This window comes from Mirounga leonina, unplaced genomic scaffold (assembly GCF_011800145.1).
Source record: "Mirounga leonina isolate KUSES-001 unplaced genomic scaffold, KU_Mleo_1.0 Mir_101595, whole genome shotgun sequence".
Classification (NCBI taxonomy): Eukaryota; Metazoa; Chordata; class Mammalia; order Carnivora; family Phocidae; genus Mirounga; species Mirounga leonina.
The window spans coordinates 9,974,458-9,989,809 of NW_023270158.1; the positions used below are offsets into that span (position 1 = coordinate 9,974,458).

Consider the following 15,352-nt stretch of genomic DNA (forward strand, 5'->3'; position numbering starts at 1 on the left):
CAGGTGGGTCTGTTCCTCACGAGCTTCGCCGTCAGGTGTGGGCCCTTGGGCACCTGCAGGACGGTGCCCCGCGCGACACGGCGCGGGCAGGACCGCCGCCACCTCCACGAGCGGGAGTTCATGAACGGGAACACCGTAGCACACTTTTAGGAAACGCGACAAGCCGAAGTGCAATTATGCATCCCTTTATTTATAAACAAGTTGGGAATGCTGTGTTCTCTTGGGGGGCGGGAGTGGGTGGGGAGGGGCGAGGGGCCGGGGTGGAGGGCTGATTCCCGTAGTTCGCGTTATTCAGCACCAGAGCAAATGCTTGGGCGTAGTAAGGTCGTACTTGAACCCAGACGAGTCTTCGTCGTCTTGTATGTACAGCAGAGTCTTTAAGTATGTATGCTCTTCTTATGGCTTTGTCCCAGGACACATCGCAGTGACAAAACAAAAAAAGTCTAGAGAGAAGTAGAAGTTGCAAATGCCTTATGAGCTGATTCTTAAAAAAAAAAAAAAAAAAAAAAAGCCTGGTGGCCTAGACTAGCGCTGAATGGATGCCTGAGGAACAGGAACCTCTCTGCTCCAACCGGGCTCATCTGATTCAGCTGAGTCTGTGAGGCCATCCCGTCTCTCTCTCTCTCTGGGGTATGCCTGGGTGCTAAAATAAGTCCTGAAGATGAAGAGAAAATAAATGCACGCTCTTCCCGTCCCTCCCTCAAGGGATGGACTCACAGTGACTACAGCCCGAGGCCTGGAGCAAGCCTGCAAGCCCACAGAGCAGGTCAGAAGGCAGCCTTGGGGCGCAGGGTGGCTCCTCTTGAGGTTGGTCTCCTTGCCTTTTCTAAGGTCCTGGCACACGGGGGCGGCTTGCCAGCAACGGGCCTTTCAGTGTGACTAGGCTATTGGAGTTTCCCCTGTGTTTGTAGCTGGCGGAAGGGTGAACGTTTGACTTCAGGGCCCTGGGTAGAGGACCTGGCAGCGAACGGAGAAGTGGTGGCCCCGGGGAGCTCGGGGGCGCGGCACCCCCACCCTGCGTGGGCGTTCACTAACCTTGGGTGTCTCTGAAAGGAAGCCTTCCTTCTTCACCTGTTAGGGGGTGAGTGACACTTTGAAAGGGAGCAGAAAGGCCCTGCTCCCCCACACCCTCCCCTCCAGCCCGTTGCTGCCCACCCGTCTTCCTCACCTGCCCCCTCCTCTCCTTCTGCAACCCTCAGTACTGCTCTGCAGTCCTCGTCGAAAGCTTCCTTCCCTTTCTAGGGCAGAAGGGACACTTCCTTGCTTCCTGTCATTTCTGCTTGCCTCTTAAGGCTGCACAGGATTGTACATCTCTCACTCCAGCCCTGACTCACTTGTGGCCATGACTGTCAACCGGTTGACCCAAACGAAGGGCACCCCCATCTCCTCCTGGAAAGGGGGAGCTGGAAGACGCCGATGGCCAGGAGTGTTACAGATTGGCTTGCAGAATCCCGCGCCCATTCCTTCTCAGTAGTCTCATAGCCTCAGGACAGCGGGGAGGGATTGTTAGAGGACAGGGTGGGGACATAAGGTGAGATTTAGAACGGTTTGTGCGCGGTTTCAGCCCGTCCCTGGAATGAACCAGGTGTTGGTCACGTGCCATCACTGGCAGCTGTGACGGCACTGAGTCTGAGTCACACAAGGAACACCTGTCAGTACGGTGTGGAAGGCCTGCAAGCACAGAATCAGCCTGGTAGAGCCCCACGTTATTTGCTTCAGAGCACAATTCAAGTAAGAGCGACTCTGTCTGCCTTGGGCCATGGAATAAGCACATAAAAGGCCTTCCCAAAATAGTTGCCCCTACCCGGCGAGGTCCAGCAACGGGTTGAGAGCACAGGTTTTCGATAATGGCCTTCCCTCTCTCCAGGCCCCTCTTTGCTCCTTTTTTCTGCCCTTGTTCTCCCCACCTCGCCCTGCCTGGCTGTGCTTCTCCTTGCACTGCCCCAAGTGTCAACCAGCTGGAACGAGCAGAAGGGCATAATGCAAAACTGGGACCTGGTTCCCTCTGCAGAGCAGTGCTCTAGGTCTTGGCTACAGAAAGCTTCCTTCTCGCGTGCCACGTTCCCGCCAGCTCTTTGTCCCACGTGAGTGCTCAAGAGAACCCTGGAGAGAGCGTGCCAGGAACAAGGGTGTTCCAAGCCAGCTCAGCCTCGTGGTTTCGCTTCCCAGTAAACACCACTTATGTCCAGGTGGCCAGGGAGGTAGTTCAACCCCGACACAAGGGGGAAAGACGTGCCACCTTCCTTCATTGGTTGCCCCACGTGTCACCCAGAAAGGCTGGTTCCCAAGGCCTCTGAAAAGGGGTGCTTCTGTCACAGGAGATGCTGAGCTCTGCCCACAAATTGCTGGTTTGGGCCTCTGCTCAGTCAGGCTCCAGCTCTCCCTCTGGCTTTCCTGGCACAGACAGGCAATGCCTCATCTACCTAGGAGTGTGGTTCTCCGCCCTGACTCTACCTGTGGCTATTCTCCCTGTCGTTAGCGGACAGTAAGGTCAAACAACTCAACAGCAGTGCTGAGGCTCTTCGGCCCATTTGGCAAACCTAGGGCTGGGGATAACTATACAACCACGTAGACCATTTCAATGCTGAGATCAAACTGAGGTTCCCACAGTGCTCTGGGAAACTCTTCAGAGCCTCCCTCTAGCCAAAAAACACGATGGGAGGCCATGAGAACAACATACTCGTTTCCTGGTTGGGACAAGACATTTCTACAGGAATCCAGGATGAGTTTTTGACAAAGTGCCCAAGTCACAAGGGAACCAGGTAGTCCTTTAGACCAAGGATTTCAGCGGGGGATTAGGGTGAGAGCAGGAGCGTATACTGTAAAAGGCTACCACCATATGTTCATATTGCATAGGGTATACACCCTGGATAGCATACTTGGAGCATACAGAGAACAGATACGTGCTATGTGGTTTGGTACGTCAAACTGTACTTGAGGTCTATGAAATTGTTAACTGCTCAGAAATGGGAGAAGCCATTCCAGAGTTAACATCTTTTAAGGAGAAGCTCCAGGCGACATTTACCATCTGCTAAACTCAGAGCCAAAGCAAAGCAGCTCCTCTTTATATATATACATACATACATACATATATATATATATAACCATATATAAATACACACATATAAAATGTTTTTCTTTGTTGCATTTCCCACAGATTAAGGTAATTTCTGGAAACCATGAAGTCAAACCAATGATGAAAAGTACAACCAGGAACATATTAGGCCTTCTGTGGTGTTCTCCTTGACAGAACTGTCCTCTAAATAAGAAGTTAAGGTTCATACTAGATGACCTTCTATATATCTGGCCTAAAGCATGTCTTTGTCTATGCACCACATTTCTAGAACTGCAAAGAATTTGCAACATCAGGTCTCAGTGGCTAAACTGAGAAGATTGGAATTGATCTTTCACTTGACTATTTCAGAAGCACTTTGCCACCTCTATCGGGAACAACTTTATTCTGGCAGAGCTTGGGTGGTAGGAGGCAACGTGCAGGGCCCTTATGAGCTGGAAGTGGCAGATTTAGGGAACAGCCGCTTCCATGGGTGGCGGACTTGGTAGGGGTGGGTGTAAGGACCAAAGCAGAAGACACCCGACTCAGTGCAAATCTCCTGGGGGTGCCCTGCATCTTTCCTTAGCAAGGTTAAAGTAGAGTGATTCTAGATGCTGCTAAGAAGGTTTGTAAAGGTTGTCTGGCTGGAAACCTCCATGCAGAGCCCAAGTCTTAGGCTGAGTGGAGACTGAGGGAGAGCTGGTCCCCAGGCCTTCCCTTGGCTGAGCTGCAGCTCCTGCGACCGTCACCCTTCCAGCCCCACCCGGGCACACGCGGTGACCCCACCCTCGCCCAAGCCTGTGTGGTGCGGCCCTTGCTGTCTGCTGGCAGCCTTTACTTCTCATCCTCATCTCCCTCACTCATGCTGCTGATGGAGGCCGAGGCTGCTTTGGGCGAGGAGGGGGGTGAGGTTTTGTTCGGGAGCCACGTGAAGGTGGGCGACGGGGAGCGGGAGGGGGACCGGCTCCTGGTGGGGCTGCTCACAGGGCTCTGCTTCGGGGACAAGGCCTGCAGCATCCGGCTACTCCTCTCCTGGAACATCTGCTTCTAGAGAGAAATTTGAGAGAAGGCATCTGTTAAGTTAGCCATCTGAGGTGGCAGGGAAACAAAAAGGGAAGGCAGGAAGGAGAGCCACCACCCCACAACACCGGCCCCCACAGACTGGTCCTACAGTTGATGTCGTCCAGGACTATGTGTGGGGAGCAGCTGAGTGAAATTCGGGGGCACTGAGATGTGGACATAGCGATGACCATCTCTGCTGGTTCTGGGGACTCTTGCCTGCCTTTACTCCAGCTACAAAATTTAACTGAGTGTCTATTCTCTCCCAGGCAAATAGTAATGTCCAAGGTACAGAAGGGCAGTAGGAAATAAAACAGAAGTCCCTGTCCTCCTTGACATGAGGACGAATCACACAATAAACAAAATGAACAAAATATGTGGATGTCAGACGGAAGTATGATCTGTGAGAAAAAATAAAATGCGAGACTACAGCAAATGGGGGTGTGAGGTGGGTGGGCGCCTGGGCAGCAATTGTAATGAGGGTGCTCAGGGAAGACCTCAAGAAGATACTATTTGAGCGAAGACCTGAAAGATGAGGGAGGGGCCCATGTGAATGGAAATCAGGGGCAAACACATTCCAGACAGAGCACCCCAAGAAGGGAGCATGCAGTGCATGTCCAAGGAGGAGCGAGGAGGCCATCCATGGTGGCTGGAGTGGAGTCACCTGCGGGGGAGGGGTATGGGGGAGGGGGTTAAGAGGAAGTCACCAGGGGAGTGACAGAAAACTGTGGCATGTAGGCTCTTGGTGGCCATGTGAGAACTTCAGCCTTTACTGTGAGAAGAGAAACCTCTGGAGAGTTCCTTTACCTCTGAAGTTCTGAGTCCCAGACTAAGGAACTCTGACTTTGGTTTTAAAAGGACCACCCTGGCTGCAGTGTGGGGACCAGACCACAGGGAAACCAGAGCAGGGGCGCAGGAGTGGTGAAGAGCCCACTGTAGCGAAAATCCAAGTAAGAAGAATGATGGCGCCCTGGACCACGCCCATCGCAGAGAGGATGAGATGAGGTGAGAAATGGTTGGAGCCTGGTCGATGTTTTTCCCCATAGTTTTAGTAAGGTATAATGGACTTAAGTAAAACTCAGCCTTTTTAGTCTCCGGTTCTGTGAGTTTTGATAAATGCCTGCAGCTGTGTGACTGCCACGACGGTCAGGGTATTAGGAGAGTTCCATTAGCCACCCAGTCCCCACGAGATCCTTTGTCACCCCCTCCCCTAGCCTCTGGCAACAGATCTTTTTTCTGTCCCTCCAGTTTTGCCTTTTCCAGGATGTCTTCTAAATGGAATCATGCAGTATCATGGTCTGGTTAAATTTTGAAGGTAGAGCCCCCAGGAACTGCTGACAGATGGGATGTGGGGCGTGGGAGGAAGAGGAGACAAGTGACCAGTTTCTGGCCTATGAAACTAGAAAGCCAGCAGTGTCATGTGCTGGTGTGGGAGACTGTGGGTAAAAGGGGTTTCAGTGGTGAGACAGACTTTCCTGCTGGGGATCTCCAGTGACTACTGCCCTGTGCCTTCAGAACTGAGCCCCTCCCTGGCACTGTCCTTCAGCTTTATGGGGATCCCCGTCCTGGCCTAGCACTGGTGCCCGCTGATCTGCCCTTCTCTCTGCTCGCAGCTCAGCCCCCCAACATGTACCCATATTCCATTCCACCCACCTCTGAGCACCCTGCCCCTGCTGCCTGGGCTCTGTGCCCTCATTTCTCTCCCTTGCTTGTCACAAAACCTCCGCCCCCAGCCCCTCAGGAGTCCAATCCCGTGATCCTAAACTGGCCCTGAGAGCCATTTCTCCTGTTTGCCATTTTAGACTTTTCTTGTCATTTGAGTTACTCACTTTACAAACCACTACAGAGCCCCCTGTAGACCAGGTGCTATTATACAGGAGATGCTCATATCCAAGCTGGGACTTCGGTGATGTACAGGAAGAGGGGGCTGAGGTGGGAAGGAACCTGTGGAGCTGGTGGAGGGGTGACTTTCCAAGCGGGGTACAATTCTTGGCGGGACTATAAGCTGAGTGCCTATGGGCTTGACCGTAGGCTGGGGCTGGAGCACCAGGAGGAGCTGGGACTTTTATGCCCCAAGAGCCCCTAGAAGATTTTCATTAAGGGAGGGGTATGATCAGATTTGTGTTTTAGAGATACCTTTGGGTGGGAGCATAAAAGCAAAGAGAGAAACCATAGAAGAAAAGATTGGTGTTTGGCTATATGAAAGTGTAAAACTTACGTACCCTCACCGAAAAAAAAACCCACCATGAGATAAGGTAAAAGGCAAGTGAAACACAGGGGGAAATTCTTGCAATATTTAATAATGGATCTTAGTATATAAACAGAGCCTACAAATTAAAAAGAATGTAAAACTGTTCTGTAACAAAACGAGCACATGACTCGTTAAGGCAGTGCACAGAAGACTGACAAACGACCCATAAAGAGTGTTCAGCATCACTAGTAAACAAATACAGAAGGACTGAAGTGAGACACCTTTTTTATATATCAGATTGTTACAGGGTTTTTTTTTTTATCTTCCCAACATGTAAAAAAAATTTTTTTTCCAGTTTTATTGAGATGTAACTGACTGCAGTTTAAGGTGTTTAGCGTAATGATTTTACGTATATTGTGACATTACCACAGTAAGTTAACATCTGTCATCTCATATAAAAAATATGTATTTTTCCTTGTGATGAGAACTCTTGCTATCTACTCTCTTAACTTGCATATATACCACACAGGAATGTTAACTATAGTCTTGATGCTGTATATTATATCCCTGGTACTTACTTATAAGTGGAAGTTTGTACTTTTTGACCACCTGCATCTCATTTTCCCTCTTTCACTCCTATCTTTACCCTGGTAACCACAAATCTGATTGCTTTTTCCCTGAGTTGTTGGTGGTTGTTGTTTTTTTTCCCCCGACATGTGAGATCATGTATTTGTTTTTCTCTGACTTGCTTCACTTAGCATAATGCCCTCAAGGTCCATCCATGTTATCACAAATGGCAGGATTTCCTCCTTTTTAATGGTTGACTAATGTCTACACATACTGTACTTTATCCTTTCATCCACTGATAGACACTTAGGTTGCTTCCATGTCTTGACCATTGTAAATAATGCTGCTATGAATGTCGGGATGCAGATAGCACTTTGACATAGTGTTTTTGTTTCTTTTAAATTTTTATTTATTTGCGAGAGAGAGAATGAGAGACAGAGAGCATGAGAGGGAGGGTCAGAGGGAGAAGCAGACTCCCTGCTGAGCAGGGAGCCCGATGCGGGACTCGATCCCGGGACTCCAGAATCATGACCTGAGCCGAAGGCAGTCGCTTAACCAACTGAGCCACCCAGGCGCCCAGCACTTTGACATAGTGTTTTTGTTTCCTTTGGATATATTCCCCAAAGTGAAATTGCTGGATCATATATATGGTGGTTTCAGTTTCAATTTTTTGAGGAACCTCAATACTGTTTTCCACCATGGCCACACCAATTTACAATCCCACCAACAATGCACAAGTGTTCCTTTTAATCCATGTCCTCTTCAGCATTTGTTATTTCTGGTCTTTTTGATGGCAGTCAATCTAATTGGTGTGAGGTGATAAGTCACTGTGGTTTTGATTTGCATTTCCCTACTGATGAGTGATGCTGAGCATTTTCTCATATACTTGTTGGTCCTTTGGATGTCTTCTTTGCAAAAATGTCTATTCAGGTATTAACCCATTTTTGCATTGGATTATTTTGAGTTTTTACTATTGAGTTGTAGGAGTTCTTGATATATTTTGGATATTCACTCTTAATCAGATACATGGTTAGCACATATTTTTCCCATTCTGAAGGTTGCCTTTTACTTTTGTTGATGGTTCCTTTTGCTGTGCAGACGCTTTTTAGTTTGATGTAGCCCCACTTACTTTTGCTTTTGTGATTCGTGCTTTAGGTGTCCTACCCCAAAAAATCACTGCCATGACCCGTGTAAAGGCGCTTTTCTCCTGTGTTTTCTTCTAGGATTTTGATGGTTTCTGGTCTTACATGGGCATCTTTAATCCTTTTCAGGTTAACTTTGGTACATGGTGTAAGATAGGGATCTAGTTTTATTCTTTTATGTGTGAATATACAATCTTCCCAGCACCATTAGTTGAAGAGACAGTCTTTACTCCATTGAGTATTCTTGGCTCCCTTGCATGGGTTTATTTCTGAGCTCTCAGATCTGTTCCATTGGTCTAGGTGTCTTTTTTTTATGCCAGTACTATACTGTTTTGATTACTATACCTTTATAATATAGCTTGAAATCAGAAGTGTGATGTCTCCCACATTGTTCTTTCTCAGGATTGCTTCAGGTATTTGGGGGCTTTTGAGGTTCCATATAAATTTTAGGATTGTTTTTTTCTGTTTCTGTGAAAAATTCCATTGGAGTCTTGATAGGGATTGCATTTAATCTATAGATGGCTTTGGGGTGCCTGGGTGGCTCAGTCGTTAAGCGTCTGCCTTCGGCTCAGGTCATGATCCCAGGGTCCTGGGATCAAGCCCCGCATCGGGCTCCCTGCTCCGCAGGAAGCCTGCTTCTCCCTCTCCCACTCCCCTTTTCCCTCTCTTGCTGTGTCTCTCTCTGTCAAATAAATAAATAAAATCTTAAAAAAAAATCTATAGATGGCTTTGGGATGGTATGGACATTATTAATATTCTTTTAATCTGTGAACATGGGATACCTTTCCATTTATTTTTTTTTTTTTTAAGATTTTATTTATTTATTTGAGAGAGAGCACATGAGAGGGGGGAGGGTCAGAGGGAGAAGCAGACTCCCTGCCGAGCAGGGAGCCCGATGCGGGACTCGATCCCGGGACTCCAGGATCATGACCTGAGCCGAAGGCAGTCGCTTAACCAACTGAGCCACCCAGGCGCCTTCCATTTATTTCTGTCTAAAATTTTTTTCATCACTATTTTACAGTTTTGAGGGTACAGATTTCTCACCTCCTTGGTTAAATTTATTCCTAAGTATTTTATTGCTTTCAGTGCTATTATACATGGGATCAGTTTATTTCTTTTTCAGATAATTCATTGTTACTATATAAAAATGCTACTTATTTTGTATGTTAATTTTGTATCCTGCAACTTCACTGAATTTGTAGATTGGATATAACAGTTCTTTGGTGGAGTCTGTCAGATTTTCTGTGTATAAAATCATGTTATCTGCAAATAGACAATCTCACTTCTTCCTTTCCAATTCTGATGGGCTTTCATATTTTCTTGCCTGATTGCTCTGGCTAGGAGTTCAGTAATATCTTGAATGGGAGGAGTGAGAATGGGCACCCTTGTCTTGTTCCTTATTTTAGAGGAAAGGCTTTCAACCTTTTGTCATTAAGTATCATGTTAGCTGTGGGTTTGTCATCTACAGCTTTTGTTATGTTGAGGTATGTTTGTTATATACCTAATTTATTAAGAGGTTTTATCATGAATGGTTATTGAATTTTGCCCAATGATTTTCCTGTGTCCATTGAGATGATCATAAAATTTTTTTCTTCTATCAATGTGATATATCATAGTGACAGATTTACATCTGTTTAACCACACTTGTATCTCAAAAATAAATACCACTTGATCATGGTGAAGGATCTTTTTAATGTGCTGCTGAACTCTGTTTACTAGTATTTTTTTAAAGATTTATTTATTCGAGAGAGAGAGTGAGTCCATGTGTGTGTGGGAGGAGGGGCAGAGAAAGAAGGGAAGCAGACTCTGCTGAACACGGAGCCCTACATGGGGCTTGATCCCATAACCCCAAGATCATGACCCCAGCCAAAACCAAGAGTCAGAAACTCAACTGACAGCCACCCAGGCACCTCCTGTTTACTAGTATTTTATTGAGAATTTTTGCCTCTATATTCATCAGAGATAGTGGCCTATAGTTTTCTTTTAGTGTTATTTTCTAGCTTTGGTAATGCTGGCCTTATAAAATAAATTTGGGAGTCTTCCCTCCTCCCAAACATTGAGGAGTCTGAGAAGGGTTTGTATTAATTCTTCTTTAAATGTTTAGTAAAATTCACCAGTGAAGCCGTCTGTTCCTGGGCCTGCCTTCCTTGGGAGATGTTTGATCACTAATTCAATCTCCTTACTAATAATTGGTCTGTCACATTTTCTACTTTATTCTGATTCATTCTTGGTAGATTGTATGTTTCTAAGAATTTTCAATTTCCTTTAGGTTTTCCAGTATGTTGGCATATAGTTGTTCATAGTAGCCTCCTAAGATCCTTTGTGGCATGAGTTGTGATATTTACTTCTTCATTTTCATTTGTAATTTTGTTGATTTTGGCCCTCTCTTTTTTTCTTGGTTTAGCTAAACATTTGTCAATTTTATCTTTTCAAAAAACCATTTCTTAGTTTGGTTAGTCTTTTCTATTGTATTCCTGGTCTCCAGTTTATTTGTTTCTGCCCCAATTTCTATTATTTCCTTCCTTCTGCTAACTTTGTGTTCACTTTTTTTTTTTAGTTCCTAAAGCATAGCATTAGGTTGAGATACTTCTTATTTCCTGAGGTAGGCATTTATTGCTATGAACTTCCCTTTTAGAATTGTTCTGTCTGCATACCGTAAGTTTTGGTACATTGTGTTTCCATTTTTGTTTGTGTCAAGATACATTTTTATTTCCCCTTTAATTTCTTCTTTGACTCTTGGCTATTCAGACTATTGTTTTGTTTCCATGTATTCATGAATTTTTCAGTTTTCCTCCTGTTAATGATTTCTACTTGGAGACCATAGTGGCCAGAAAAGGCACTTGGTATGATTTCAGTCGTCTTGAATTTGCTAAGACTTGTTCTGTGGGTTGACCTCTTTATCACTGCATAATAATAATTGTAAAAGACCTTCTTTGTCTCATTTTACCATTTTTATATTTAAGTCTATTTAGTATGATAGAAGTATAGCTACCCCTACTTTTTTGGTTTGTTTTTTGGAATACCATTTGCTTACAACAACTTTTTCCATCCCTTCACTGTCAGTCTGTGTGTCTTTAAGACTAAAGTGAGACTCTCTGGGCACATATCATTAGATGTTTTTCAAATGTTATCCACTCAGCCATCCTATGTATATTGATTGGAGAATTTAATCCAATTAAATACAATTTAAAGTAATCATTAATAGGTAAGGACTTACTTAGTTTGCCATTTTATTGTTTTTATGACTTTTACAGAACCATTATTCTTTGTTCTGTATCCTGCTTTCTTTTTTTGTGTTTCAATGCCTTCTGATATCTGTAGGGTTTGACTTCTTTATCGTGTACTTTTGTGTAATTACTACAGGTTTTACCCTCGTGGTTACCACAAGGTTTACATAAAATATTTTAAAATTATAACACCTTATTTTATACTGATAACAAGGGGCGCTTGGGTGGCTCAGTCATTAAGCGTCTGCCTTTGGCTCAGGTCATGCTCCCAGGGTCCTGGGATGGAGCCCCACATCAGGCTCCCTGCTCTACGGGGAGCCTGCTTCTCTCTCTCCCACTCCCCCTGCTTGTGTTCCCTCTCTCATTGTGTTTCTCTCTGTCAAATAAATAAATAAAAATCTTTAAATAAAAAAATAAACTGATAACAAGTTAACTTCAATAGAACTTCTAAACTTTATGCTTTCATCTCCCCTCTCCCCCCACTTACATTTTAGGTTATTGATGTTACAGTTAACATACTTTTTATATTGTGTAACCAGTAACAGATTATTATTGTTGTAGTTGTTCTTACAGTATTTTCTGACATTTTTAAAAGATTTTATTTATTTATTTGACAGAGCACAAGCAGGGGGAGCTGCAGAGGGAGAGGGAGAAGCAGTCCCCTCACAGAGCAGGGAACTCGACGTGGGGCTCGGTCCCAGGACCCTGGGATCATGACCTGAGCTGAAGGCAGATGCCCAACAGACTGAGCCACCCAGGCGCCCCAGTGTTTTCTAACTTTTATTTTTATTTATTAATTTAATTTAATTTAATTATGTTAATCACCATACAATACATCATTAGTTGTGATGTAGTGTTCCATGATTCATTGTTTGCGTATAACACCCAGTGCTCCATGCAATACGTGCCCTCCTTAATACCCATCACCGGGGGCGCCTGGGTGGCTCAGTTGGTTAAGCGACTGCCTTCCGCTCAGCTCATGATCCTGGAGTCCCGGGATCGAGTCCTGCATCGGACTTCCTGCTCAGCAGGGAGTCTGCTTCTCCCTCTGACCCTCCCCCCTCTCATGCTCTCTCTCTCTGTCTCATTCTCTCTCTCAAATAAATAAATAAAAATCTTTAAAAAAAAAAAATACCCATCACCAGGCTAACCCATTCCCCCACCCCCTTCCCCTCTAAAACCCTCAGTTTGTTTCCTGGAATCCACAGTCTCTCATGGTTCGTCTCCCCCTCCAATTCCCCCCCCTTCATTTTTCTCTTCCTTCTCCTAATGTCCTCCATGCTATTCCTTATGTTCCACAAATAAGTGAAACCATATAATTGTCTTTCTCTGCTTGACTTATTTCACTTAGCATAATCTCCAGTCCCATCCATGTTGATGTAAAAGTTGGGTATTCATCCTTTCTGATGGCTGAGTAATATTCCATTGTATATAAGGACCGCATCTTCTTTATCCATTCATCTGTTGAATGGCATCTCGGCTCTTTCCACAGTTTGGCTATTGCAGACATTGCTGCTATGAACATTAGGGTGCATATGGCCCTTCTTTTCACTACATCTGTGTCTTTGGGGTAAATACCCAGGAGTGCAATCACTCGGTCATAGGGTAGCTCTATTTTTAATTTTTTGAGGCACCTCCACACTGTTTTCCAAAGTGGCTGTACCAACTTGAATTCCCACCAACAGTGTAAGAGGGTTCCCCTTTCTCCACAACCTCTCCAACATTTGTTTCTTGCCCTGTCCATTTTTGCCATTCTAACTGGTATAAGGTGGTATCTCAGTGTGGTTTTGATTTGAATTTCCCTGATGGCTAATGATGATGAACATTTTTCAGGTGTCTGTTAGCCATTTGTATGTCTTCTTTGGAGAAGTGTCTGTTCATGTCTTCTGCCCATTTTTTGACTTGATTATTTGTTTTTTGGGTGTTGAGTTTGAGAAGTTCTTTATAGATCTTGGATACCAGCCCTTTATCTGTAGTGTCATTTGCAAATATCTTCTCCCATTCTGTGGGCTGCCTCTTTGTTTTGTTGACTGTTTCCTTTGCTGTGCAGAAGCTTTTTATCTTGAATAAGTCCCCAAAGTGGATTTTTGCTTTTGTTTCACTAGCCTTTGGAGATGTATCTTGAAAGAAGTTGCTGTGGCCGATGTCGAAGAGGTTACTGCTTATGTTCTTCTCTAGGATTTTGATGGATTCCTGTCTCACATTGAGGTCTTTCATCCATTTTGAGTTTATCTTTGTGTATGTTGTTAGAGAATGGTCAAGTTTCATTCTTCTGTAGATAGCTGTCCAATTTTCCCAGCACCATGTTTTTTTCCATTGCATATTTTTTTCCTGCTTTGTTGAAGATTATTTGACCATAGAGTTGAGGGTCCATATCTGGGTTCTCTATTCTGTTCCATTGGTCTATATGTCTGTTTCTGTGCCAGTACCATGCTGTCTTGGTGATCACTACTTTGTAATATAGCTTGAAATCAGGCAACGTGATGCCCCCAGCTTTTTCTTTTTCAACATTTCCTTGGCGATTTGGGGTCTTTTCTGATTCCATACAAATTTTAGGATTGTTTGTTCTAGCACTTTGAAAAAAGTCATTGGAATTTTGATCGGGATGGCATTGAAGGTATAGATTGCTCTGGGTAGCATAGACTTTTTAACAATGTTTATTCTTCTGGTCCATGAGCATGGAATGTTTTTCCATCTTTTTGCATCTTCTTTAATTTCTTTCATGAGTGTTCTGTAGTTCCTAGAGTGTAGATCCTTTACCTCTTTGGTTAGGTTTATTCCGAGATACCTTAGGGCTTTTGGTGCTATTGTAAATGGAATAGTTTCTCTAATTTCTCTTTCTACAGTTGCATTGTTAGTGTATAGGAAAGCAACTGATTTCTGTGCATTGATTTTGTATCCTGCCACATTACTGAGTTGCTGTATGAGTTCTAGTAATTTGGAGGTGGAGTCTTTTGGATCTTCCACATAAAGTATCATGTCATCTGCAAAGAGAGAGAGTTTGACTTCTTCTTTGCCAATTTGAATACCTTTTATTTCTTTTTATTGTCTGATTTCTGTTGCTAGGACTTCTAGCACTAGTACTGTGTTGAACAATAGTGGCGGGAGTGGGCATCCTTGTCGTGTTCCTGATCTTAAGGGAAAGGCTCTCAGCTTTTCCCCATTGAGGATGATATTCACTGTGGGTTTTCCATAGATGGATTTTATAAACTTGAGGAATGTTCCCTCTATCCCTATGCTCTGAAGAGTTTTAATCAGGAAAGGATGCTGTATTTTGTCAAATGCTCTTTCTGCATCAATTGAGAGGACCATATGGTTCTTCTCCCTCCTCTTATTAATGTGTTCTATCACATTGATTGATTTGAGAATGTTGAACCCCTTGCATCCCGGGGATAAATCCCACTTGGTCGTGGTGGATGATCCTTTTAATGTATTGTTGGATCCTATTAGCTAGGATTCTGTTGAGTATTTTGGAATCCATATTCATCAGGGATATCAGTCTGAAATTCTCCTTTCTAATGGGATCTTTGCCTGGGTTTGGGGATTAAGGTAATGCTGGCCTCATAGAATGAGTCTGGAAGTTTTCCTTCTGTTTCTATTTTTGAAACAGCTTCAGGAGAATAGGTATTATTTCTTCTTTGAATGTTTGGTAGAATTCCCCAGGGAATCCATCAGGCCCTGGACTCTTGTTTTTTGGGAGGTTCTTGATCACTGCTTCAATCTCGTTACTGGTTATTGGCCTATTCAGGTTGTCAATTTCTTCCTGTTTCAGTCTTGGCAGTTTATAGGTTTCCAGGAAGGCATCCATTTCTCCCAGGTTGCTCAATTTATTGGCATATAGTTGTTGATAATAATTTCTAATAATTGTTTCTATTTCCTTGGTGTTAGTTGTGATCTCTTCCCTTTCATTCATAATTTTATTAATTTGGGTCCTTTCTCTTTTCTTTTGGATAAGTCTGGCCAGTGGTTTATCGATCTTATTAATTCTTTCAAAGAGCCAGCTTCTAGTTTCATTGATCTGATCTGTGTTTCTGGTTTCTAATTCATTGATCTCTGCTCTAATCTTAATTATTTCTCTTCTAATGCATGGCTTAGGCATCGTTTGTTGCTTTTT

At 44.2% G+C, this 15,352-nt stretch overlaps 1 protein-coding gene across 1 annotated transcript in view; it reads right to left on the reverse strand.

Annotated features, from left to right (window-relative positions):
- Nucleotides 1–508: 508 nt before the first annotated feature.
- Nucleotides 509–15,352, reverse strand: part of PCYT1B (phosphate cytidylyltransferase 1, choline, beta) — an 86,676-nt gene continuing 71,832 nt past the window's right edge. Inside the window, exon 8 of the mRNA XM_035001007.1 lies at nucleotides 509–4,099. Coding sequence (XP_034856898.1) covers nucleotides 3,887–4,099 — 213 coding nt within the window. The 3' untranslated portion in view covers nucleotides 509–3,886. The remainder of the gene's footprint in view (nucleotides 4,100–15,352) is intronic.